The 27,281-nt window shown below is 40.5% G+C and overlaps 1 protein-coding gene across 4 annotated transcripts in view; it reads right to left on the reverse strand.

Moving 5' to 3' along the window:
- Positions 1-27,281, reverse strand: part of ANK3 (ankyrin 3) — a 611,274-nt gene that overhangs the window by 156,270 nt on the left and 427,723 nt on the right. For all 4 annotated transcript variants that reach the window (XM_036265485.1, XM_036265481.1, XM_036265484.1 and 1 more), the window contains 2 exons: positions 15,431-15,529; positions 5,003-5,101 (listed from right to left, as the gene is read on the reverse strand). In XM_036265485.1, the coding sequence (XP_036121378.1) occupies positions 5,003-5,101; positions 15,431-15,529 (198 nt within the window). The remainder of the gene's footprint in view (positions 1-5,002; positions 5,102-15,430; positions 15,530-27,281) is intronic.

Here is a 27,281-nt window from a genome sequence, read left to right on the forward strand (position 1 = left end):
ACACAAGGCATTATATGGCATTCTGAAACTAATATAATATTGTACGTCAGCTGTACCTTAAAAATAAAAAAAAATGTAAAAATAATAAAGTAAGATGTCAGTCTTTTCAAGCATGCTGCCTTTAAATATGTAGGTAAATTGCAGGAGCCTGGGAAATTCCTAAAAATCCAATTATCAAGAAAGACTGTTAATTACTGTAACAAAATTTAACATATGTTGAGGGGGAAAAATGACAACACATTTAGTTTCAAAGAAATGATCATCAGTAAGCTTTGAAAATAATAAGTTAAGTACGCACTGTGAACCAAGTCTTTTCGAATACTCTAGGCCAAGTTATTGCCTCTAATTGATCTATCAATATCATAGACCAAGTTCAAGAAAAGAAAAAAGTGCAAGCCTTCCTCTGGCCACGCTCATGGCATGATTCACTCAATCATACATTTCAACTACTTGTGGCCCTTGAACACAACAGCTTCATGGGTTATGATTTCCCCATACTGGCCAGTGGAGAGCTTTGCACATATAAAAAGAGTTCAGTAAATATTTATGCAAATTCAAAGACATCGTACAGCGTCAGTCAGTCAGGATACTTCTGCCTAAAAAATTCCCCGCAAACATTTTGAACCAAAGTAGAAATGAAGGTGCAAAAAAGGATGGGAACGTTTCTCATTTGCGATACTGCCGCCCCCAGCTGAGCATATGCACTCGTTCATTTCCTGCCAAAACTTTCCTCTGCTGTATGTTCTGATACTGTCTTTGAGGGAAACACGAAGTCAACAAACAAAAAACAAATCTGAGGGAACAAGTGACTTGGAGGGAGTAGGGACAGAAAGCAGTGTCAACACAGGAAGGAGGTTCTTTAACGATGGGCAAAATAAACGATGCATGAGTGGGTGACAGGTCCTGGAAAGACAAGGAGAGACAAGATGATTTGCCTTGTGGAGAGAGGTTTGATTACATATGGCCCCTTCATCAGGCTGAAAAGATGGATCCATTATGATGGGTTTGCGTAGCTCCGAAAGGTGAACGTCTGGAAGAATTAGACAGACGGTCTTAGAGGTAGGAATGCATTGATTCACTTAATACTCATTCAACAAATACTTACTAAAGGTCTACCATATGTGTCAGGCATAGGTGTTTGGGGTACCACATTTAATGAACCAAAGTCCTTGCTTTCATTTCAGTGAAGAGAAGGAGAGACAGCAGACAAGTAAACTAAGAAGGCCTGTGAGAAGACATTTGAGTTGGAAAACAAGTGGGGATTTCAGAGGGAATTCATTCTGAGAGAACCGGAAACGAGACCACACTTGGTGTATTTCAGGAAGTGAAAGGCGGTGAAGGCTAGTTGTCTGGAAGATGATGGGAAGGGGCCGAGCGAGAGGAGATGAGGCGGAGAGGTGGTCAGAGTCTGGTTAGGGGTTTGTCCTCAGTACAGGGGAAGCTCGCGGGTAACGTGGTGGGTGTGACATGTGTTCATCCATCTTTTCCCAGATGCTCACTAAGAAGCATTAAAGGAAGCTGAAAGGTAAAATCAACAAAGGCATGTGCATGTGTGTGCGTGCACACCCACACACACCCGCATACATACGTGGGAAAGGAAACACAAATAGATGGGCAACATCTGCACACTTTGGAGTAGGAAAGAGGATGTAAGTGTGCTAACTTGTCCCGCAGAAGAAAGAAGGCTGAAACCTGAGCGTCCGTGGAAGGGTTTAATCAGCAGTGTGCTGATAATGTTTAACAGCAGCTCTTTGAAAACGAGAGCCCTGACAGGTAGTATCTGCCAATCTCTGTGATGTAAAGACCTACAATGACCGGTTTCAAACTATCCACATAAAGCCACTACAAGTGGAGCTGGGAAGAGATCGCAATGGGCTCAGTGATCTGGCTCCAGCATGCCACCGGGTGTAATAAAGACAACTAACTGCCTTGCGTCGCAAAGGCGAGGGATATGGATACACAGTACCTTGGAAGATGAAGATGAGGCTTAGTGTCGAAAGCAGGATTGGTTCGCCTATGCACAGAGCTGCCTGGTCTCCAGGCCCTTCTAACCCAGCAAAGCCAGATGCCTGTACCCTGGTATCTTGCAGGAAACCAGAAGTTTAGTCTCTGGAGAAAGTGACCCAGAGACCTCTGGAGGCGGGGCCCAGGAAGAGCGGAAAGCAGTGGGGAGGCTCTGGACTGAGAACAGGTGCTCACATGAAGGGGTAGGGAGTCTAGAGTTACCCTGCCTGGGTTCTAATTCTGGTTCTGCCACTGGCTGAGGTATCATGAGGAAGGTACTTTATTTCTTTGGGTCTGAGTTTTCTAATCTATAAAAGGGTATAAGAGTACTATCACGACCTCGCAGAGTTATTGTGAGGATTAAATGGGTTAATAGAGGCAAAATGCTTAGAACCTGCTATGCAGTCATCACTCTAGGAATGAGTTGTCAGTGTTATGATTCAAGCACGCATACAGGAAGGGACACTGACAGTCCCTTTTCTGTTTCCTTACTGTAACCAGCGGTTTTCAGCCGGTGTGCTGCGAGAATTTTTAAAACATGGAATACCTGACTAGTCAGGGGCATGGGCCTCTTTTCCCTTCTAATGCTGGATAAAGAAATGACAACAGCCAACACAACAATAGCCATCTGGGGTGAATGAATCAAAATTATACCAATTTTTTTTTTTTTTTTGGTCAGATCAGCAAAAAATATATTTCTGGTGTGCCACAGGATTTTAGTAATTAGTTTATGTGTGCCATGGGATGAAAAGAGTTGAAAACCACTGCTGTAAATTATTCACACAGGTGTACACTACAGAGGTTGGAGGATATGTCTCTTAAAGAAATGGAACTTCCCAGAGCAAAGGCCTCGTAATCCTGCCATTAGAGGACCAACCTGCCGCCTCCAACCTGCCGCCACCTGACACACCCGAGTGGGCCGTCTACTCTCCCGGAGCTTCCCCTCAAACGTCAGTGCCCCACACTTCAGTTGGGTATCAAAATTTGTGGGAAACCCCCAACATGAAAAAGAGAAAATAAGAAATCTGAGGACATATGAGAGGCAGAAAAATTACATGAAAAAAAAGTTACCTTGAGTGTTCTCAGAAAGGTAATATAAAATATTGTTTCCATAAAACAAGAACTGGGTACTTTAAGAAAAGAAGCTATCAGAGAATAAGAAGATGTTCTTTTTTTTATTTTTTAATTATTATTATTGATTTTAGAGAGAGAGGCAGGGAGAGGGAGGGAGGGAGAGAGAGAAACATTGGTGAGAGAAAACACTGATTGGCTGCCTCCTGCATGCCCCTCACTGGGGTTTTGGCCCACAACCTGGGCATATGTCCCAACAGGGAATCAACCTGGTGACCTCTTGGTGCCTGGGTCGACGTTCAACCACTGAGCCACACCAGCCAAACAAGATGTTCTTGAACATTAAAAACAGAAGAAACAAAACAAGACAATCCCTCAGGAAAAAAACAAATAGATAATGAGATGAACAACAGGAGAAAAGCGATGGGACAATGATTTGATTTTTAAATCTGCCTGGATTGCTTTGATAAAATAAAAATTAATTTAAAAGAGAACAATGGGAAACAATCGGAAGGTTTTTAGGGAGGAGGCTGACATGACGTGGTTGACAGTTCATATGGCCACTCTGACTGCAAACTGGGAACTGGATTGCAAAGCAGCAAGGAGGGAAATGGGGAACCAGAAATGAAGCTGTCACAGCGGTTAAGAGACAGGTGTGGACCATACAAAAGGAAAAAGAACAAGTAGATGGTTTAAACAAGAAGCACTCAACGGGCCCAGAAGTCATCCCATACAATAAAGAAGTGTGACTGTTTAATTCTGTGGGATAACACCTCCATCAGCTTGCCCATCTAAACTCTGCATTTCAGATGAGCGACAGAATTGTTGAGACCACCTCATCCCTGTCTATCTTCACCAGAGAGAAATACTGATCAGGGTGCAAACAGGAGTAATATGTAATTTTGTTGCTTTTGGTAATGTTCAGAGATTAAGGCTCTTTATAAAGCTTAATAGAACTTCCAAAATCATTGATTAATAAAAATAATAGTGATTATTAGGTAGTTCCAAAATTTATTTACAAATACTTCCCTTTCCAAACAGTGTCAAAAGTTTGACCATTACAACACCCGGAAGACACTTAGTAAAACAAGTTTTTCCCAGGCCCTCCTTGTGTTCTTCTCAGATATGTGAACTTTCTCTGTGGCACCAAAGTTCAAGCTTTCCAAAATTTCCATTCTTTATCAGTCAGTTTACATCCCTGGCCTCTTTGCTAGTCTGTGAACTCTCAAGAAACAACCGAGAGGCTGAGGACAGAGAGCCAGTCCCCAGTCTTTAAAGAATCTAGACCTTATTAGTCGTTCCTTCCCCAACAAACAATCGTTTCTGAGCTACGATAATTTCACAGAGTAACACCCGGCACTAAGTACTCCTGATAAAAACAACAGAAACAACACACACACACACACACACACACACACACACACACGCACACAAATGGCTTTGTGGTAGAGTGTCGTCTTTTTTTATCCTCATCTGAGGACATTTTTTTGCATTCATCTTCAGATAGAGAGAGCAAGAGAGAAGAAGAGGGAGGGAGGAAGGGGTGGGTAGAGAGAGAGAGAGAGAGAGAGAGACAGACAGACAGATATCGACTGGCTGCCACCCACATGGCCCCTACTGGGGCTGGGGACAAACTGTAACCAAGGTACATGCCCCTAGCGGGAACCGAACCCAGGACTCTCTGATCCACGGGCCGATGCTCTAACCGCTGAGCCAAACCGGCCAGGGCAAGTGTCTTCTTTCTACAGGTTTCATAAACCCAAACTGATTTTGAGCTTCTCCCAAGACTTGGTGAACACAGCCACTCTGATCGCTGAACTGAAACGATGGCCTTTTTCTATGTAATTCAAAAGGCCGGGTTAAATAACCATTAAAGGGGTTCAAAGCTAAATACAGCCCAATGCCCCCAAACCGAGGAAGAAGTTACCTTGGTTTTTGAAAGAATGGGGGCAGCTCGATCGAGCAGCATCTCCACCACCTGCTCATGGCCACTCCTGGCTCCGCAGTGCAGCGGCGTCAGACCGTCCTGTGGAACAGAAGGCGACGTCTCTGATTAGACTCCATGGGAATCTGTATGAACGCAGCATCCAGCATGCTGTGGACCCGTGAGCTTCAAACACGTACTTACATATCCGATTCAATCATTTCATATTTTAACGAGAACTAAATATTTTCATAGGTTTCAATAGCTGCAAAGTGTGTCATCTCCCACATATTAGGATACTAACATTTAAAATGATAACTGTGCCACTACTCTTGAATATCGAGTGGAATCTAAATACTATAAGTAAATTGATATCCACCATTTAAAGAATACACAAATAAACTTTGAAAATGGGAATTTTACACTGGTCATTTTTCATTTTTCCTCTTGTATTTTTATTTCTATACCACTGCCCCCACATGATTTTATCTTAATGTAACAATCTTATGCTTAAGTGTTTTTTATTGATTACTATATATTTCTCTGCCACAAAAATATATAAATTTAAATTTTAAAAAGGTTTATAGATTTCCTGAGAACATAAGCTTTGAGTATCAAAAATAAATCTCCTGATTGAAATGATCATAACTATTCAAACACAATTGATCAAAACATCAAAAATATGTTACAAATTTTATGATTAAACGGGTAACAATTTACTAAAAAATTCCTCTCGATATATTTTCACAACTAGTTCACATATCTGCTAATGAATATCCCTTATTGCTAAAATGGTTTAGCATCAATACTATCCCAATTTTTGCTTTTATCGATGTTAGTGCTGAGCTCTCATCTGCATAAATGAATAGACGGACTTCTGTCATAGTACTGCCACTAATCCTCTGAACTTCTGAGTTAATGCCAAACTCGCTTAATCATCTTTCACCAAAGAATTTTTCAATGATCCTTTGTAAGACAATTCCATGAGGTCCTTCATTTATGTTGGCAGCAGTAGGTTTGTAACCATCTAATATGCAGAAGAATATGTTATCCAACCGTTATAGTTACGCGGTTCCTAACAGGATACCAACATTTCGAACTCTTCCCTTTGCCGGCCTCACATCCCCTTCTTCACCCTCAAAGGTTTTTGCACTCTGGGTGAGAGTTAGAAAGTTAGACTTTTGTATCATATCAGGAGAGAAATAGTGTGTTAAAGAATAGGTGGGAAAAGAGAATTACTAGGGAGTTAAGAAGTGGAAAGTTACTCACTTAAAACACTCTAAGTGGCCCTAAACCCTATGGAGCATTTTTCACACCCCAGCTTACATATTCCCCAACTGGAAGACTTCTGTGGTTGACGCCACCTACCCCAAGGAAAGTCACACTTTCTAAAATACATCAAAATGTGATTCACTGCATTCAAATTACTTCCTAGATTGTGTGAGCGGTTCTTGAAAGTAAGCCTAATTATCCTAATGCATAATCAATCTTATTTCTAAACTACTAGCTAAATCTCAGTGGAATAAAAACTCCTTAAAAACTGAAATATGAATCACAAACAGTACATGACCTGATTTAAACACTCTTTGAGCATGTTTAAATACTCTGCCTTTTATGCTGATTTAAAACATTTGCTCTCAGAAGCCAAAGTAAAGCAGTATCACAGTCTTTCGAGTTGGAAACAGCATTTTGCTAATAAAATACAATCTGGTAACAAATAAGAAACACCATGAAGTCCAATGTTTTCCCAGTAATGTAAACCTGAAAATACCTGAAGGAGAAATAACAATGATCACATCTACCTTCCAACACAACAAAAATATTTCACATTCTTTCAATGAGATTATCTTTTATGAACTTAAAGGTCAAATTTGTTTCTTTTATTTTTCTCATAAGTAGAATCTAAGATGTGACAGACTATGTGTAGACATTTTCAAATGATCATCACACAGAATAAATCATAATTTTAACCCAACTCATTTGTCCTCAAAAACAATCTTCCCCAAAGCAAAATACTACATACAGAATGCAACGTATTTAGCAATCAAAGTATTTAGAAATATATCTCAACTCCGTAGTCCTTTGAAACAGCTTGTTTCTTACAGACATACATGTTTACTGATTTCATCTTTAAAACATTTTTTAATTATGGAAAATTTCAAACAGATTTCAGACCAAAGTAGACTGAATAGTGTAATGAGCTTTCAGGTATCTGGTTCTGTGTCAACAACTGTTGCCTAAAGATCAATCTTGATTTATTAATCTCCTTACCTCTCCTTTTTTTCATATGTTTTTTATTGATTTTTTAGAGAGAGAGGAAGGGAGGGAGAAGGGAGAGAGAGAGAGAGAGAAACATCGATGTGAGAGACATACATCAATTGGCTGCCTCCTGCACGCCCCCTACCGGGGATCGAGCCTGAAACCCAGGCATGTGCCCTGATCAGGAATCGAACCAGGACCTCTCAGTTCATGGGATGATGCTCAATCCAGAGTCACACTGGCGGGGCTCCTTACCTCTTCTTCTTCCTTGTGTTATTTTAAAGCAAATCCAAGACGTAGTATCATTTTATCCTCACAATTACCCGTTTGGAAGGTATAATCATCATTTTATAAATGAGGCCTCTAAGTTTCAGAGGTTAAATTATTCATCTAAGGTCATAGAATTCAGAACTAGGTCAGTGCTGTGAGAGACAATCAAGGGATGTCTTATTAAGAGTTATTAAGATGATCTCACTTATTTGTGGAATATAATGAACATAACAGTCTGAGGAATGGGGTAGTCCCAGAGACGTGGAAGTGGGGTACAGACTGACAATCCCCAGAAGAGGGGGTGGGGGAGAGATGAACCACAGAACTTATATGCATGTGTGCATGAACAATGGACATGGACAACAAAGCTGGGTACAGGCGGGGAGGGTGGGGGAGGGGTGAATCAGTGGGGGGGGGGGGAAGGAGAAACATCTGTAACAAAAATTAATTAAAAATAAAAAAGAGTTATTAAGACAAAGACCCTCGACTCAAACTGTCAGCCACTGTCAGCCTTCCTTTACCTACATTCTGAAGCTGCTGCCTTTGATCTTGGTGTTGACTTATTAAAAACTTATAGACTCCAGGGACTCAGCTAGGAAAGGTGACCCTTTTCATCATGCAATAGCGGAGAAGAGCTGTTGTTCTAGCCCTCGTTCCTTGTCTCAGTTCCTAGCTGAACTGCAAAGAGCTACCTGCAGCACCGCTCTTTCAACTGGAGCTTCACTCCGCAGTATTTTCACATTGATTACAAGTGGCTGATGCCTTTGGATCTTCTGCAAATGTCCTCTGGCACTTTTCAAAGGGGCATGGCTCTTCAAATAGCTAGAATCCCAGCAGGAAAGATGCCTCATCAGGAAGCTGTATAAGATGTCACGACAGCCTGGCTCCCAGGCAGTGCTGGCCTGGCTGTTGGGACCTTCACAGGTCAGTGGAAAACTGGTATCTAGAGTTAATTAATTAAAGTGAGATCTTTAATTAGCATCCCTGTTTTCATAGGACGGAGACCAGCTGATTCACAGCGAAAAGTACCTGCCAACTAATGATTCACACTTAATTCAGTTTAAAAAAAAAAGAGAGAAAAATTAGCAGGCATTTGTTTTACTTAATATCTATTTTGGGGGCAAAAAATAAACATTTACATTTTGAATTAGTTTCTTTGGCTTTGAAATAGGTGTGGCTTATCATTCACTTTCCTAAAACAGTGTTCAGGCTCATTCCTGGCTCAGCCAAGTCTAAATCCCTCAGGTTAGCATTCGAAGTCTTCTGACATCAGTCACTGCGACACTGGCCTTCCCTGTTTCCGTCACATCTGCCCCAATTAGCAAACTCTTCTCTGCAGGCCTGGTGAAAGCGAACCATTTTCTTGACTCTCGGCTTTGCCCACACCACTTCCTATTCCTGGAAGGTTCCGTTCTACTTTCCCCAAGATCCAAGTCCCTACTGTTTTAAAGGATAGTGTTTCTTTGAATCCATTCCCCAAATTAGACATAACCATTCTGCCTTTGGGACTTCTCTGTCGTATTTTATCAGAACCACTTTGGGGGACACTGCCGCTTTTTACCTGCTATTTTAGTTATTTGTGGGCGTGTATGATCATTTCACCCAGTCTGTTTCTGAGGACAAGGTACTCGTTTAAGGGAGATTTAAATCTCGGAAAGAAGGTAACTCAGTACCACATCCATGAAAACTGTTTCAGAAGAGTGACTGAGTGAATGAATCAACAAGAGTGAGTGAATAAGGGGGTTTGGGGTCTAGTCTTTTAACAAATATTTTCTATTTAGTTGGTTAAAAATTCCTTTTCTTGTTATCCTTCTTGTGTAAGACCAGACTCATGCTATACTTCAGAAACACTATTAAAATAACTTGTCTTACCTTCCAGAAAAATAAAATTCTCCATAGATAAGTGATTCGTAAATTAGGATTAGAGTCAAGATTATGACTCAGTCTTTTTAGCTCTCAGAATAAGAGAATAAGATCAATATCAGAATATTTGCTCTAAATAAGATTTTTCTTCTTTCTAATTCAGAATAATATAAGCTTTTTTAAAAAAAGAGCTACTGTGAATATTATTCTACTTTACAACATAGCAGTGAACTAACTGGTTCACTTCTGTCCCTGAAATGAGAGCAAGGAATTTTCTAGCACAAAATAAGGATTCTTTCTTGCTCCCAACTCCTAGAAATTTACAATTCATATCCAGTGTCACTTAGAACGGGTCCTGGGCCGAAAAGCATTTCACCTGCACACAACAGCACCGACCCCCAGTTCACAAATGCTTGACAAAGGCAATTTGGGGGGCTCAAGGGAGGCTGCCTTGAGAAAGGCAACATATATAATTTGAACAGCAGAGAGCGAGCGAGTTGCCATAGCAACCTTATGGGAGGGAAATGAAACTGCATGGAGTTGGTAATTTTTTTCCAATTCCCCTGATTTTTAAAGCACTAACATAATGAACAAGTATTCCCTTGGGCGGAATTCTGAGGCTAGGCAAAGGCTCCGCCAGATCTCATATTTCATTCCGGTGACAGCAATCTTATTAGTGAGGTGGGAGCTGCACTTGACTCGCTGGACAAAATGCTCTCTTTTGTTAGCCTGCGAACAAAATGTTGCACACTCCCCGCCACAGAGACTTTCCTCCGTGTCTGGTTTTTCTGAAAAGCACGGAGCAGGGCATTAAGGTGTCACACCTAGGAATACAGAAGCCAGGATATGTCCGTAACAGGCTGAATTTGCTCAAAGCCCAAATGGAAATGACACAAATTCATGACTTGGGAAATACTGACAAAGAGAGACATATTTATTTTGATTTGTAGCTTCTAGTCTCCTTTCTTTTAGAATTTAAACAACCAAAAAAAAAAAAAAACTGCCTCTGGGGGAGAAAAAGGAAATAAAACAGAGAACTCTGGATACATACTCTTCTCTATCATGGATGTAAAACAGGATGTGCTAATTCACTGAAAACAAAGAAAACGCAGGCAGTGTTTGGAGAGGGGCGGTACAATGACAAGCAGATCAATCAAAGAGTATCGATTCTAGTCCAGTGGCTATTCTCACATCTGTGTTTTTCACGAAAAATTCTGACTGTATCCTCGCTTTGTGTGTATTAGGCAGTTGTAGCTTTGACCTAAGACAGTGAAACAACACTTTTTGAAACCCCTCTATTGTCACAAGTGCTTTCTACTTGTGATCGTGCTGAATCTCTGCTGCGCGTGGGAAAGTTCATTTACAGACGAGAAAGCTGTTCGAGGGGACTGATGTGTCTACCCGAAGTCACATGCGAGTAAATGCTTGTCATCAGAATTTAACCTCAGGTGGCCTCCGTCAGAGGGACTGGACTCCTTCTTCATACCAAGCAATTTCTTTTCAGATCAAGAATTCGTTTCTGCCATTTATATATGAGAGAGAGAAATACCTCTTTCTAATTCCCTTCCTTTTTGTCCTGCCATACATTCTGTATGTTTAATTTTAAACTAAAATAAGGTAAAATCCTTCTGTTCTTTCTGCTTGGAAAACCACAGCTTTCTCTCTGAGCCTAAAAATAAACCCTTAAGCTCTCTCTTGTGTCTTTTTCTATTCTGTTCTTCATGTTTTTTGTCCTTTCTTTCTTGTCTTCTTTTGGGTTGAGTATTATTTATATTCTAATCATTTAATGATCATATATATTATTGGCTATCTTCTACTTTGGATTTTTCACTAAATCTCTTTTAAGTGGTTGCCCTAGAGATTGTAGTGTGTATCCTTATTAGTGGAGTCTAAATAATATATTATTCATTATATCTTATTATTACATAATAATATATATTATATAATTTTGGAATATTATAATTGTATTTACATCATTAGTTTCATTTTTGTGCTATAAATATATATTTTATTTCCAAATGTGTTATAAACCTCATAATAGAATATATGTACATATTTTAATCCTCACCGTAGGATATTTTTCCATTCATCTTTAGATACAGTGGGAGGAAGAGAGGGGGTGAGAGAGAGAGAAACATTGATGTGAGAAGGACACATTGACTGGATGCCTCCTGCACAACCCCGACCAGGGCCAGGGATCGAATTGAAACTGAGGTACATGCCTTGACCAGAATCAAACCCGCAGTTCATTGGTCCGCAGGCTGACATTCTAACCACAGAGCCAAACCGGCCAGGAATATTTTTAATTAAACAATCCGCTTTTAAAGAAAATTAATAAAATTAGTTCCTTATATTTATTTGCTTATTTATCATGCCTAGCTCTTCTCTCTCTTTTTTTATCCTCACCCGAGGATATTTTTCCATTTTTTGTTCAGATAGAGTGGGAGGGAGAGAGAGGAAGGGAGAGAGAGAGAGAAACATCGGCGTGAAGGGACACATCGAGTGGCTGCCACCCGCACGACCAACCAGGGCCGGGGACAAACTGCAACTGAAGTATGTGCCCTTAGCGGGAACCGAACCCGGGTCTCTCAGGACCGCAGGCCGACGCTCTAACCGCTGAGCCAAACTGGCCAGGGCTCTTCTCTCTTTTATTTAGATCCAAATTTCCATCTTATATCATTTTGCTTCAGATTTAAGAACTTTCTTTAGTTTTGTATTTAGTGTGTGTCTGGTGGTAACAAGTTTTCTTGGCCTTTGCTTATCTGAAACTGTCCTTATTTTGAATTTGTTATAAAAATATATTTTTACTGAATATAAATTCCAGATGGATATTTTTTACTTGGCTCTTTAACGAGGTTCCGTTGTCTGGCCTCCAGTGTTTCTGATGAGAAGTCAGATTACATTCTCATCACTGTGTCTCCAGTCACTTGTCTTTTTCTCTGACTGAAAATGTATTTTCTCTACCTTTGCTTGGTGTGACACAACAAGGTAGCCCCATTAGTAGCATGTAGGAGGTCGATGGGGAGATAACATTATTTTCTCAAGAGCTACTGGATTACACAGTTAAACATATATTTATGAAAAATGTTATTTTCTGCTTCTAGGCTTGTCCCTAGGGCTTTCCTTTTAGCTGGCTTCCTCCCTTTCAAGCCCACACATCCAATCGCTCCGTTATTTCAGCAAGAGAGAGGGGGGAGGCTTTGATAAGGAGACCACAAAATAGTTTACATATTTGAGTGTGTTCTACACTTTCTCCCACACAGTCTGCCAGGACTTCAGTCTGAGCCTGATCGACATCCCTCTCCCACCCCACTCCACTCAGGACAACAACAGAAGGGTGGGCTTTTCCCTTCTCAGGTTCTCCCAGTCTCCCTCGCATTCACAGGTCACTCGCACCGCGTTCAAACCAAGTGGATGGTAGGAAGGAATCGACCTCTTGTTTAAGACAGCCTTTCAGGCCCGGCCGGTGTGGCTCAATGGTTGAGCGTCGACCCATGCAGTAAGAGGTCGCCGGTTCGATTCCCGGTCAGGGCACATGCCCAGGGTGTGGGCCCGATCCGCAGTGGGGGGCATGCAGGAGGCGGCCAATTGATGTTCTCTCCCATCGCTGTTTCTCTCTCTCTCTCCCTTTCTCCTCCTCTCTAAAAATCAATAAAGAAAAAATAAATTCTTAAAAAAAAGACAACCTTCCAAAACAGGGAGGCAGCGTGGTCCAGAAATGGGTTCCACAATCAATTTCCCTGTGCACATTATTTCATTTGATACTTTCATCCAGGAGTATGTTTTGTGTTTTGTTCCTGGTCCTTCCCTAGGATACAATATGCCCCATAAAGATGGAGCCAGAATTTTTGTGTACCCTTTTCTCCTCTCTCTGCACCCCAAACAGCAAGTGTTTGATAAATGATGCAAAATGACTGGCAAGTGATTGATGACTGTATCAAGAGAGGAAGACATGAGGTAATTTCTAATCCACACACCCACTAAAACCCCAGGTGGATATCCCGATAGAGCTCTTCAAGCTTCATTCCCTGCCTGACTGCGTTCTCCTCACGTCTCTGCACAAAGATTCTGTTTACAAACAATCCATCAGCTCCCACGAGGAGCATAAACAGTGTGTCTCTCTCTTTCACTTCTTACAGCCTCTCTAAATAGCCTATACTTAGCACAAGACCCCAGGCATCTAAAGCAATGGTTCTAGCATTCTTTATCCACTGGTAATGGCTTCTTATTACATGATGCAAAGGCAGTTCAATAAAATCTCTGTTCAATTTACTTCCCCAGTCAGACAGTCCTATACAGGTCGACCTTCACCTTTCTTCACTCCTTTCTAAAAGGCTTGTTTCTTTTCAAGTACACACATGGTTTTCAGGTTCAGAAGTCATCAGGAAGAAAGAAGTCTGGGTCTCCTGCCAAATACCTTTGGCTGGGCTACCTTAGATTAGAATATAGGAGACAAACTACCCATCAGCTTCATGAGGGCAGGGAAAGTGTCTTGTCTCGTTCTATCACCCTGCTGCGTCTGGCCCCAGGTCGGCACTCAATAATCATTTACTGGGTGAGTGAATAAATGTAGTGAATAATAAACGGCCTAGTCAATTGAGGAGCTACAAGAACCAAGTTCAGGTTACCAGGCCAGTTTTGGAAGCATGAAGATCAGGATTCATGAAGGAGAAAGCACTGGATTGTGGGAGGTACAATTACAGGACAGGGAAATCTATCCAAAATTCTTAGATGGGTGGATGGCTATGGCAAGATCACCTTTTTATTAGCCAGGCCCTTGCTCACAAATGCATGAAATGCTGAAAGAGAATGCTTTGGTTGGAAGTTTAATGCTAATTGGAGCTCTGAGATAGACTAGTAATGGCTGGGATTTATTTCTGGCTGACTTTATACTGCACAGTTTACAAACATTAGCTTGATCTTATGACAAGTGCTGCACGGTGGCCATTAATTGTCTTTACCTGCAGAGAGAAATTACATGCAGAAGGTTAAATAGCCTACCTAAGTTCAGTCAGTTAAGCTCAGAATCTGGGATTTAAGCTTGATAAGTCTCAGTTCGTTCCTTACTCAAAGTCCATCATACCATAAAAGCAACCTGCCAAACACCTAGCTAGACAGATTTGTTATTTTTTAAAATGTAATTGTACAAAACACAATATAAAATAAAACTTGCTTTCTTAATCATTTTTAAGTATATAGTTCAGTAATATTAACTCTAACCACATTGTTGTATAACATCTCTAGAACTTTTTCTTCTTGAAAAACTGAAACTCAGCCCGGCCGGTGTTGCTCAGTGGTTGGGTGTCGACCCATGCACCAAGAGGTCGCTGGTTTGATTACGGGTCAGGGCACATGCCTAGGTTGTGGCCCCAATCCCCAGTGGGGGTCATGCAGGAGGCAGCCAGTCGATGTTATCACTCATGGATGTTTCTAGCTCTCTCCCCCTCTCCCTTCCTCTCTCTCTAAAAATCAACAAAGAAAAAAAAAATAGAAAAAGAAATACTGAAACTCTCTACCCAGTGAACAACAATTCCCCATTTTCTTGTTCCCCATGCAACAACCATTCTACCATCGATTATAGTCAGCATATACCCATTGCTGGATTATATGCTAATTCTACTTTTAGTTTTTTTTTTTTCCTGGAACCTCAGTATGGTTTTCTATAGCAATTGCATCATTTTGCATTCCCACCAGCTGTGCTCAAAGATAGAGAGGTTTGTTTTTAAGTAAATGTCAGTTTTAGTATCAAACTGACTAACAGCTAAGTCTGCAGTGTCAAGTAGTGATTAAATTCTTGAAAATTTAACTCACTAAAAACTCTAGGCTTTAGACCTTACTTACCTTCTCTAATTAGAGCCATGTACTACTTAAACATGGATTATCATCCCGTTTTAAGGAGAAGAAACTTAGTGGTCATTTTCTAAGAGACTATACAAATGAACAAAAATAAAGCCACTGCTGACTCAGTGCGAAGCAATTAGGAAAAGTATTCCTACTTCCTGAACACAAGGATACGCCTGTACATAAATGGACTCTTACCCTCGTTTTGGCATCGATTTTAGCTCCTCGATCCAGCAGGAGTTTTACCATATTGGCATTTCCTCTTTTTGACGCAACATGCAAAGGAGTGATGTCATTCTGTGGAGGAAGAGAGAAAAAATTACAGTGTGGGTATCTGCAGTTCATCCAAAACATTGTTCCTAAACTGCTCCCAGCCAGTTTTTAGTTTTTCTCTTATTTTAAAAAATATTTTGAATAGTACGCTTCCAACATTTCTCTTGGATGTAATTGTCTTCAGAAGCAGACCTTCCCCACCCCAACCCCCCAAATGGCATGAGTTTAAAGAGAGATACACTGTGGAGCGGAGTCCCAGCTCATTTCTTTTATTTACCTGAGGTGATTAATGGATGAGATGATGAGTTTTTTTTTTTCTTTCCCTAAAATCCTGCCCCTTTAAGTCAATGTGTTTTTCTACAAATTCGTGTGATACGTATTGAGTCATGCGTGGTTGACCAAGCAGCAGCTGGTAAGTCAGCCCAGACCCAGGTAAAGCAGCATCGAGTTATTGAGTGCCTTCCCTGGGCTCACCCGGGCACACGCTGTCGTCACAGGGAGACGCCAGGAACACAAACGGGGAAATCTGTCTCCACTGTGCACAGTCACAGGACTTCCCATGTATGTTGGGCTAAAACGTGTTCACAGGCATTTGTTAGCAATGTCACGGAAAACTGGCTATGTTTTTTTTTTTAACTTTTTTCCTGGCTCTGGAGAAACAGCCACAATGTTAGGACACTCTGAAATTCCGATCAGGATCCCGAAGGTGTCGTTCCCCCTCTCTGCATCATGACAGACGCTATGATTGCTTTCAGACTGCCAAGGAAACGTGTGTATATAGTGAAAAACAGTCTCTGTGTCGGTTCCTTATCCCTGCGTAGTAGCAATGTGGGTTTAGGAGCTGTTGTTCACAAAAGTCAATTACATGATAAACAAACTAGGCTCAGAATGAGTATTTTGGTTATTTGATAGCAGATACAATACAGCTGCCACCAGGTAGCGATCATTTCCTGGGTGTTAGTTGCTGTGCTAAACTCTTTACTATCTCATTAATTCCTGCAATTCTCACAATGTCACATATAGTCTGAATGATAGTGCCCATTTTACAGAAACAGCTAGCAAAACCAGGATTCACATTGAAATCTAACACTTAAACTCATGGTTTGAAAAAATACTTTTATAATAAAAATGTGCACCCAGGCACAAAGTTTCAGAGAAAAGCATAAAGAGCATCACCCTGGTTCAATAATGATCAGTCTTCTGCCAATATTATTTCTTCTGTACTCCCTATTATTTTTTTCTTGTTGAAGGGGTTTAAAAGAGGATAAAAAATTCTAAGAATCATGTTATTTCATCCACAAATACATTTTAATGATCTCTAACAGATAAGGATATCTTAAAACTCACAATACCACTATAACTAACAAAACACAAATAACTTCATGACACCAAGACCCTGCCAATGTTCAAATTTCCCTATGATCTCCAATGATCTCAGCTGAGTTGTTCAAATCAGAAGATTCACATCTAGGTTGAACTGTCCCTTAGGTCTCTATTAATTTCCACAAATACCTTACTCTGTCTCCCCTCACCCGCCCCCCCATGTCCATATATTTATTGAAACAATAAAACCTGGGTAATTTATTGTGTAGAATTTTCTACATTCTGGACATGGCTGATTGCATCCTCATGGAATGTTGTTTAGCATGTTCTTTTTTGCTCTGCATGTTCTATAAAGTTTTCTAGTTCAATGCTTTTAGCCAGTATACATTCTCCCCTCTGAAGAATTCTCTGCATCTCATTATTCTTAGATGCTAAAGTATAAGTCAATAATAATTCATTAAATGAAAGAAGCAGAAAGAGACACGAGTAAAACAAATTTGTTTCGGTAATGCTGGCGGGGAGTGGACGGAACTCACATCATTGCTCTAGACCAGGGATAGCCAGACTTTTTCTACAAAGGGCCAGATAGCAAATATTTGGCTCTGCGAGCCACACAATCTTTATTGCAACTACTCAGCTCTGCTGCTGTAGCACTAAAACAGCCATGCACAATATGCACAGAAATGAGAGTGGTTGTGTTCCAATACAACTTTCTTAAGGAGCACTCCAGAATTACAACTAGGCCATAGAACAACCGTCACCAAGAACCACCAGAAGACTAGCTGAACAGATTCCCATAAGGATCTAAAGGAGGAGCCACGTTGAGACAGGGTGACACAATCACGGTCCTTGTGTAGCCTTCACAAGCCTCATACTACTTTGGACAGATGCTGTAGCTGCTCAGGTATAAGTGAGTGTAGCCGTGGGTCAGCCTGTCACACTACCCTGTGCCAACCCAACAGCTAGTAAAGTTACAACCATGTTCTGGGGTGGAAGGGCATGTGGTTGGTCTCTAGGCTCAAATCAACCCATTGGGACAAATGGATACCGAACCACCTTTCAGAACAAGCCTTACAAGCTAAATGGAATCATTTAGAAAGGGAATGTGTCTTTAACCATTAAAAATGCAGCCCAGCCCTGGCCAGTTTGGCTCAGCGGTTAGAGCATCGGCCTGCGGTCCGGAGAGACCCGGGTTCGGTTCCCGCTAAGGGCACGTACTTCGGTTGCAGTTTGTCCCCGGCCCTGGTTGGTCGTGCGGGTGGCAGCCACTCGATGTGTCCCTTCACGTCGATGTTTCTCTCTCTCTGTCCCTCCCACTCTATCTGTACAAAAAATGGAAAAATATCATCGGGTGAGGATTAAAAAAAAAAAAAATTGCAGCCCAGTCTGATAGTGGCACGTACTGTTGCTGTGTTAAGAACTCAGGGTGGTTTGATGATTTGAAAATCAACATACTATTAAACATCAAGCCAGCTTCACCTAAGGTCACCAGTGTTCCAACATCACCTGGGGTCTCTACTTCTGCTCCTGCAATGCCAATGCACACGCAAAATGTCCTGAGAAAAACTACTTCACCTTCTCCAGTGATGACAACAGAAACCCAGCCTATCACAACTGCAGGAGACAAATACAACCACTTCTCTGTTGAACTCTTGCTGAGCTGATCGGGGAATAGCACTGCGGCACAGCCTTCAGAAGGTGTTTGGCAATGCAATGAAACTCATGTGGAGTCTCGAACAAAACCCATGGATGAGCACCGGTGAGGCCCTCTACCTTGGAATCTCCATTACAGCCGTGATATTGCTCGCTATTTTGCCTACCGTAATTACCATAAAAATATTTATGCACAAGAAGAAAGGGTGAAAATAAGCAAACTTTCATAGACTAACCCTAAGAATGGAACTTTGCAAAATACAGCTGCAGTACATTACCAAGCAGTGATAGAACCCACAAGCAGATGATAGAGCCCACCCTGAGAACAATCTTTACGGAGTGCATTGAGACTCAGTGGCCCTCTAAGGCTCTATGCTCTTGAATGCAGAAGATAATGGCCAAGCACCATGTCAGAGTCCTTTTAAGTTCCAGAATGGCTCCAGAATGATTTTTCTGTCAATTTCCCACGACTTTCAAACATGTAAGTGATGTTGCTTGGTGTCTCTTGCTCATCTGTGTATAGTCAACCTTATTGGTAACAGAGTCCTAATTTTTTATATGAAAAAAACAACAACACCCTTTATTTATAAAAATAGGTGGTGGGCTTGAGTTAGCTGGGGGTTGGTGATTTGCTGACCCCTGCTCTAGACATACCAGCTTAGGAGAGAAGATTTTAACTGTATGTAACAGGTTACAAAAGATGAAGCAAAGCTATACGTTGTGCATTGGGTGTGCTTTGGTCCTCTTCGGCGTGGACTAGTTTTTGGTGTGCATGAAAGCTGGTAGTAGCAGATAAACTTCCTTAGGACTTTTTAGGTGTCTTGCTTGTCTATTTTGTCTGAGTACAAGTGTGAGTTGCTCTAATGACCCAAGCAGGACGGCAGGTGAATTCTAGACCTGAGACAGCAGGTGGGGCGTCAGGCTGGAAATGAATCCTAACGGGAGCCTTGCTGAGCTGAGTGAGATACGACACAAAATGCTCACAGCTTTCCTGCATGAGCCAAGGCTGACACGCCATTTCGCCCTTAAAACTGTGCCCTTGCCTGACGTCATTAATCTTTATCACAAGTAGGCTAAGTTTAGTGAGAGGAAGGACTCTCTTTCTAATTTTGTTCTCTTCACGTATTCTCATCTATCCATTTACTCATGTTCTCTCATATGGAGGATGCGTAGATGTCAAAAGAGTGTCTTGAATGTCTCACTCCCACATTTTTCTGCACCTCTCTGCCCCATCTTAGAGGAATATTTCATATTTCTATAGCACTTAAAATACTGTAAAGGGCTTACACTACGTGATTTTATTTTATCTTCACAGCAATCCACTGAAGTGAAATAAATATCATTAACCCTCCTCGACAGATAAGTAAACTGAGGAATAGAACTGGTCAGTAATTTGTGTATTTAAGAGACAGCTGATTAGACGCAGAAAGGATCAGCATGCAGTTCTACACCCTTGGGCAGTGATATTTTCATTCAGGGATCATAATGCCTCCGTCTAAAACTATTGCTTCTCATCTCTGTCAAATGGAGCTTCTAAAAGCAATACATCTGAATTCCTGAGGCAGGTAGTGACTGCTTCTGTCCATTAGGAACAAATCTAAATGACAGCAGTGCCTCTCAGCTACTCAATAGGATATTTATATTTTGATTCCTCAGTTAACCAGTAAAAATGTTTTATGCCCAGGGCTGCATTTCCATTATACACGTGAGCAACAAAATTATGGGAGGCCAGCGTATGGAAAGAGGCTAAAAGTCTTGTGTAATAGCATCCTTGTTTGCTGTCGATGAAATGTAAGCTTGTACGTGCTTTCTGGGATGAAATTGATCAGTATACTTTAAATCTACAACCACAGATGACAAAGAAGAGGCTGACTGCCAAGGTAGAAAGGGCCGGAATGCTGACAGAGACCCGGCCCTGAGGCCGAGGCACAGTCCCCGAGACTGAAGCGGAGCCAGGAGGAGGCCCCGGCCCCAGCACAAACCTAGCGGAAGTAGCAAGTAACAGCTGCCAGCTGCCGACTTTAGGCAGGAGCTTGGCAAAAATGTCTCTGCAGCAGCTCTGCAGGGAATGTTGAGGTGGAGCACTAACCCGAAGTAAAATTCTCTGAGCACCTCCCTTTGCGAGCCCTTTAAGCATTAGACAATGACAGCCCCCCTCTGCTAGCCCCCTAAGCATTAGGCAATGACAGCCCACCTCTAGAGGAATTTAAAATCTGTGGTGCACTCAGACAAAAGGTAAACTCACTTCAACTCTTGACTTAAACTGGCTCAAACGTTCCCCATTCACAGCCTGACAGAAGACAAGGTATGCCCATTTCCAGACAAAGATACTATTTACCTCAGCCTCGCCTGTTCTGCACATAATATTTGGTACTCCCGCTAGTGGGACAGGTGAACAACATGCATCAAAAGTTAGGGAAAGAGTCAAGTGGAGCCACTTGGAAAGAAAATCCACAATATCAGAATTGAATTCCTTTGATGGGCTCATCAGCAGACTTCACACAGCTAAGGAAAGACCCAGTGATCCCACTGCTCGGAATATGTCCTAAGAAGCCTGAAACTCCAATCAGAAAGAATATAGCTACCCCCATGTTCATAGCACTATTTACAATCACTAAGATCTGGAAATAGCCCAAGTGTCCATCAACAGATGAGTGGATAAAAAGCTGTGGTATATCTACACAATGGAGTACTATGCAGCTGTAAGAAAGAAAGATCTCTTCTCCTTTGAGATGACGTGGAGAAACCCGGAGAATATTAGCTAAGTGAAATAAGCCAATCAGAGAAAGACAAATACCACATGATCTCATTTATCTGTGAAATATAATGAACAGAAAAAGCTGATGAACAAAACAGACCCAGAGACATAGAAAGGAGTACGGTTCAGACTGACAAACCTCAGAGGACGGGGGCAGGGGAGATGGATGAGATAAACCAAAGAACTTACATGCATGTATGTGTAACCAATGGACATAGACAGCAATGTTGGGGGGGGAGGGGTAGGGAGGAGGGTGTCTGGGGGAAAAAGAAGAAACATCTGTAACAAAAATAAATTAATAAAAAAGAGAATTACATAGTGAACTTCTAGATATGTCAATAAATGATCCAAATGAAACACAACAAGGAAAAAAAGAGTGGAAAGGAAAGAACATCCAAGACCATGGGACAGTATAAAATACCCGACTGAATCACACAGAGAGAACAGAGAGAGGATGGGCTAAAGGAAATATGTGAAGAGATAATGGTCAAGAATTACCTCAGAATAATGACGTCTATCAACCCACACACCCAAGAAACTCAAAGGGCACCAATCAAGATAAACAATAAACAAATTCCACAACCAAACACGTCAGTCAAATTGCTCAAAGTGAAAGATAAGGAAAAAAATCTTGACGGTAGCAAAAGAAAAAGGACATAGTTCATGGAGAGAAAAAGATAATACTGTAATTACGGGAGACCGCATGTCAGAAGTTATGCAATCCTGAAAACAAAAAAAAAATATGACATCTTTACATACTGAAAATGAACAAATGTCAAAAGAGAATTCTATTCCTAGTAAAAATATGTTTTAAAAGCCCAAGGAGAAATAAAAACTTTTTAAGATAAACAAAAGCCAAGAAAATTCAATAATGGCAGACATGCAATAAAAAAAAAAAAAAAAAAAATATATATATATATATATATATATATATATATATATATATATATATATATATTAAAGGAAGCCCTCCTAGGCAGCAGGAACATGATAGAAGACAGAAACTGAGATCTACACCAAGAAATACAGAAATAAAAAATGAAGGTAAACATAAAAGTGAATTGAGTATCTAAAGCAAAGACAATAGCAATAAATCATGGGGTTTACAATATATACAAACGTAAAATGTAAGGTGCCAACTGCCTATAGATGGCAGAGAAGAATTAGAACTCAGCTTTCACACTAGGTAAAGTGCTACAACATTAGAAGGTGGACTGTGATACATTAATAATGTAGGAAATAGAATATATTAAGTAAAAATTAAGATATAAAAGAACATGACAAACATGCTCTCCTTTTTGTACATAAGTATAGGTATGGATACATTCTAAAAAGGCGATGGAGATAGATATTGACCCAACTGTTAACAATTTATCTCTTGGCGGAGATTACAGATGACTTTTTTGCTTCTTCATGCTTTTCTAAAATATTTCTATGTGTGTATTTGTACAATGTATGGTGAGAAAAATGACTGTTTCTTTTTTGTTGTTATCGAATCTGCAGCCCGCCAGCACCTCTGTCTCAGCTCCCAACACCTGCATTCTTCACTGAGAGCCATGGAGAGGTTTTTTCTACTCATTAATTTTCCTCAAATACTCATTGTATTTGAACTTTGAAGGAACTTTAAGTCAAGAGATACCTTGAAGGTAAATATATATTACTAATTTTTCCCATTAATGTAGAAAATTAAGTATGACTAGAGTTAAAGATCTATATATTCCTTCTAAGAAGAAACCTATATTAAAACTTAGATAAAAACAAAGTCAACCCGGAGTTTTGAAGCTAATCTGAACTTAGTGAAAACGAAAGTAAACATTAGTCTAATTTTGTATAAATTAGCTTTTAATCGTGTATTCTTTTCTTATACTAAAGTTATAGCATTTAATGTGATGGAGTACATTAGCATTTTGGAGATTTTTATTTTTTAACTGATGGACCTCTGGACTCATTGTCTAATGACCTCTGTTATAGATAAGGAAGAGACCAGGGAGGTTCGTCCTTGCCTGGAGTCACAGGGTTTGAAGCTTGGCAAGACCCCAGGGTTCCCAGTCCCCAGGTGCTGCCCCTTCCGTTTCACTAAGCAATGTGGACTTATTTAAAAATCACTGTTTTCAAGTCAGACAGAGAAAGCCAAATGCCAGATGATTTCACTTAATATGTGGAATCTAAAACACAAAATAAACAAACACGCAGAATAGAAACAAACTCATAGATACATAGAATACTTTGATGGTTGCCAGATGGGAGAGGGATTGGGGGGATGGATGTAAAAGGTGAAGGGAGTAAGAACTACAAGTCAGCCCTGACCAGTTTTGCTCAGTGGTTAGAGCGTCCGCCTGCGGTCCGGAGAGACCCAGCCAGGTTGGGTCGTGAGGGTGGCAACCACTCGATATGTCCCTTTCACATTGATGTTTTTTTCTCTCTCTCTCTCTTCCTCTTCCTCTTTCTCTCTCCCACTCTATCTGAACAAAAAGTAGAAAAATGTCCTCGAGTGAGGATAATAAAAAAAGAAGTACAAATCGGTAGTTACTTTGGGTATGTAAAGTATAGCATAGGGAATACAGTCAATAATATTGTGATAACTGCATAGGGTGTCAGGTGGATACTAGATTTATTGAGGCCATCACTTCGTAAATTATATAAATGTCTTATCACAGGATTGCATACCTGAAACTAATATAATATTGTACATCAACTATAATTTAAAAAGAAAACAAGAAAAAATAAAATAAAAATGACGATTTTTATCTCTAATACAATAGCTCCTTATTTCATTAAACTTTTCCATTAAATTATTCAATTTAATCATTATTTTTTCTAAAAAACTTACGGTGCAAATATGATTCAGTAATCTTTTCCTTTCTCTAGTATTTACTTCTCCTCAACCCTTTCTTGAAGATGGTGTATAAAGACAAAAAGCCAATCACATACACACACATATATTTTCCAAACAAAAATAAAAACGTTGGTTCTAAAAACATTGTATAACACATTAACATGATTGGGACATTCAGAATTTTGACTGAACAAAATCACAGTGCTCTACAGGTTTAATTCTCTTAAATTCCCAGGCCAATAACCGAATCAAGTACTTAAAACATCATAAATCACTGCTCTTCCCCTAATGTGAGGATTCGTGTTCTCACTACAGTTCCACTTCCAGCCCGCCCCCTCCCCCCAGAGCACTTGTGTTATTCTGCACGAACCTCCTTCTATTTGATTTTCCAATAAGGCTTCTCATCTATAACGTACACTTCTGGAAGGTACAAATCACTGAAGTCAGGGAGTGAAAATCTCAATGCAGAAGAACAGGTTTTGCCATCCACTTTCAGGGAAAGAAAAAGAAGCACATCACCTAGAACAAGCTAAGATCTCTCAGGATGTCAGGTAATGCAGCAAGTTGGGAAAAGTTAAGAGACAGTACTCTGGTCCGGCCAGTGTGGCTCAGTGGTTGAGCGTCGACCCACGCACCAAGAGGTCACCGGTTCGATTCCCGGTCAGGGCACATGCCCAGGTTGTGGGCCCGACCCACAGTGGGGGGCATGCAGGAGGCGGCCAATCGATGTCCTCTCTCATCATTGTTTCTATCTCTCTCTCCCTCTCCCTTCTTCTCTCTCTAAAATTAATAAAGGAAAAATAAAAATAAAAAAAGAGTTAGTACTCTGGAGGCAGAATGCGTAGGTTTAAATCCTAGGCCTACTCCACACTAGCTGCAGAACTTTAGTTAAGTTTATTTAATTTCTTTGCATCACAGATTTCTTATCTGTAAAACAAGGCTAATAACAGCATCTATATTATGGGATTGTCATGAGGATCAAATGAGTTAATGAGTGTGGAGTCTTAGGAATGATGCTTGGCATTAGGTAAACACTATAAAAGTGTTAATAATCACTGCTCTTTTTATTCGGTGGAGACAATTTTATTTATTTACTTTGGTACGTGCCCCTAGCGGAAACCGAACCCAGGACTATGTGGTCCACAGGCCGATGCTCCAACTGCTGAGCCAAACCGGCCAGGGCTACAGTGGAGACAATTTTAAAAATGTATGCAATGACCACATCTCACAAAGACATAAAAAGTTGGGGTGGAAAAGACATGTGGACCTGAAATAATTGGTGAGCTCTCAGGGGTACAGGTCGGCAGGTCCTAGGGTAATGCAAAAGGTGTTGCAGACACGTCAGTTCGCACAGCTCAGCCTGTGAAAACTTCAGAAGTCCCACGGCTGGGCAAGCGTGACAGGGACGAAGGGGAAGAGGAGGCAGGGTGGCAGCCGATGTAACATGATCGGTACATGTGGGATATAACAGGAAATACATGATAGAACATGATAAAAATGTGAGTACCTTCTTTTGAAAAACAAGGACCTGGAAGAAACAACTACCTCTGCTGGAAAATGGTGCTATTTCTGCCCTCTCATCTGCTTCTGAAAAACCCAGCTGAGGTGGTAGCCAAGTTCCTTCATGAAACAATCACCAAAGCAAGATTTCTGCACCTTTACGAAGTGAAATCCGGGCCATTCCCACCTTACTTGTAATAAGTGGCAGACTTTTCATTCCATTTAAATACATAGAGGGCAGGGATTTCTGATCTCCTCCACGCTCTCTTTTCCTTTTGAAATGTCTAGGGAGGTTATTGCCAAGTGGAAGAGTAAGTGGATGACAGCACTCAACGTCTTTTAGATAATGAAAGCTTAATAAGACTATTTTAGTTTCGTTCCTTGCTATGGCCTCAACTGAATACAAATTCTAAAATAATTAAATGTCAAGCCGAGAAGGTATCTGGAATCTTCTGCTATTCTTACCACTTGTAATAACGTTTGCCTTTAAGATACTAGTAAAAATAAAAAAGAGCAGCAAAATAAGATGTCTGAAGATGAAGATTTCAATGTGCTCATGGTTTGCATTTAGAATGTATTTTAACATCTATGTTTTCTTATTCTAGTCTCTCATATTTTAGTACTGGTCCTATCATCAGTAGAAACAGAAAATGAATAAACAGGTGCACAAAGCTCAGGAAAAACATTTTAGCAAGGTTTATTAGCATCCTTGAGCAATATACAACACGCGTGCGCGTGGGTGCGTGTATGCGCGCGCATGTGTGTATCTTTTGAAAAAGTCTTTGGTTTGAGCTCTCTGTCCTCCCCTTTCTGTCTAAAAGTAGGGCATAGATTTCCTTTTGTAAAGGTGTCTCCCTCTCCCTTGCCAGGAAGAGTAAGATGCTTCTCAATCACCCATCCATGGAGAAGGCGCAACTTGATCTGCAAAACAAATCTTTCTAAACAACCATTCACTACCATTAGTCCACCCTCCATATATTTATCTTCCCACAATTTACCATCCCTACAAGGCCCACCCCCTTGATTTGTCTTGTTATTCTCCAAAAGTGTATCACCCTTTGTTAAAAAGAGTATAGACGCCTCCACGGTTTAACTGTGTCTTTGGGCCTTCACCTCTTTTCTACGAAGCACGTTTTGTGCACACAGAAACCTTTTCTCCTGTTAGTCTGTCTTTAGTCAGTTTAATTTGCACTGTTCCTGGAACTGAACCTAAGAGGTTAGAGGAAAAAGTTTTTCTTTCCCTACAAAGTCATATTTGCTCATCTCCAGGCACAGAATAGGTACTCCATAAATGTTTGAAAAATATTAACAGTCATATTTTTTTGATACAAGGAAGAAAAGTAAAAGATTGAATTCCTGTTCCCATTACTTTTCTTGAGAGTATAAAAGCTTTTTTTCCTATAAATTATTTTCCTACTGCAAATCTTATTTGATAGTTTATTTTAATAACAGGTTTATTGAGATATAATTCACAACCATAAAATTGGCCATTTTAAATTATATAATTTAATGGTTTTTAGTATATTCACAAGTTGTGTAACCATCACTAGTACTTATCTTGAGTATTTTTATCATTCCCAAAAGAAACCCATATTCTGTACCTGTCAGAGGTACAGAATTGTCAGGGTGATCACTTCATAAAGTACATGTCTTATCTCTATGTTATATACCTGAAACTAAAATAATATTGTATGTCAACTATAACT

Source organism: Molossus molossus, unplaced genomic scaffold (genome assembly GCF_014108415.1).
Source record: "Molossus molossus isolate mMolMol1 unplaced genomic scaffold, mMolMol1.p scaffold_m16_p_17, whole genome shotgun sequence".
Classification (NCBI taxonomy): Eukaryota; Metazoa; Chordata; class Mammalia; order Chiroptera; family Molossidae; genus Molossus; species Molossus molossus.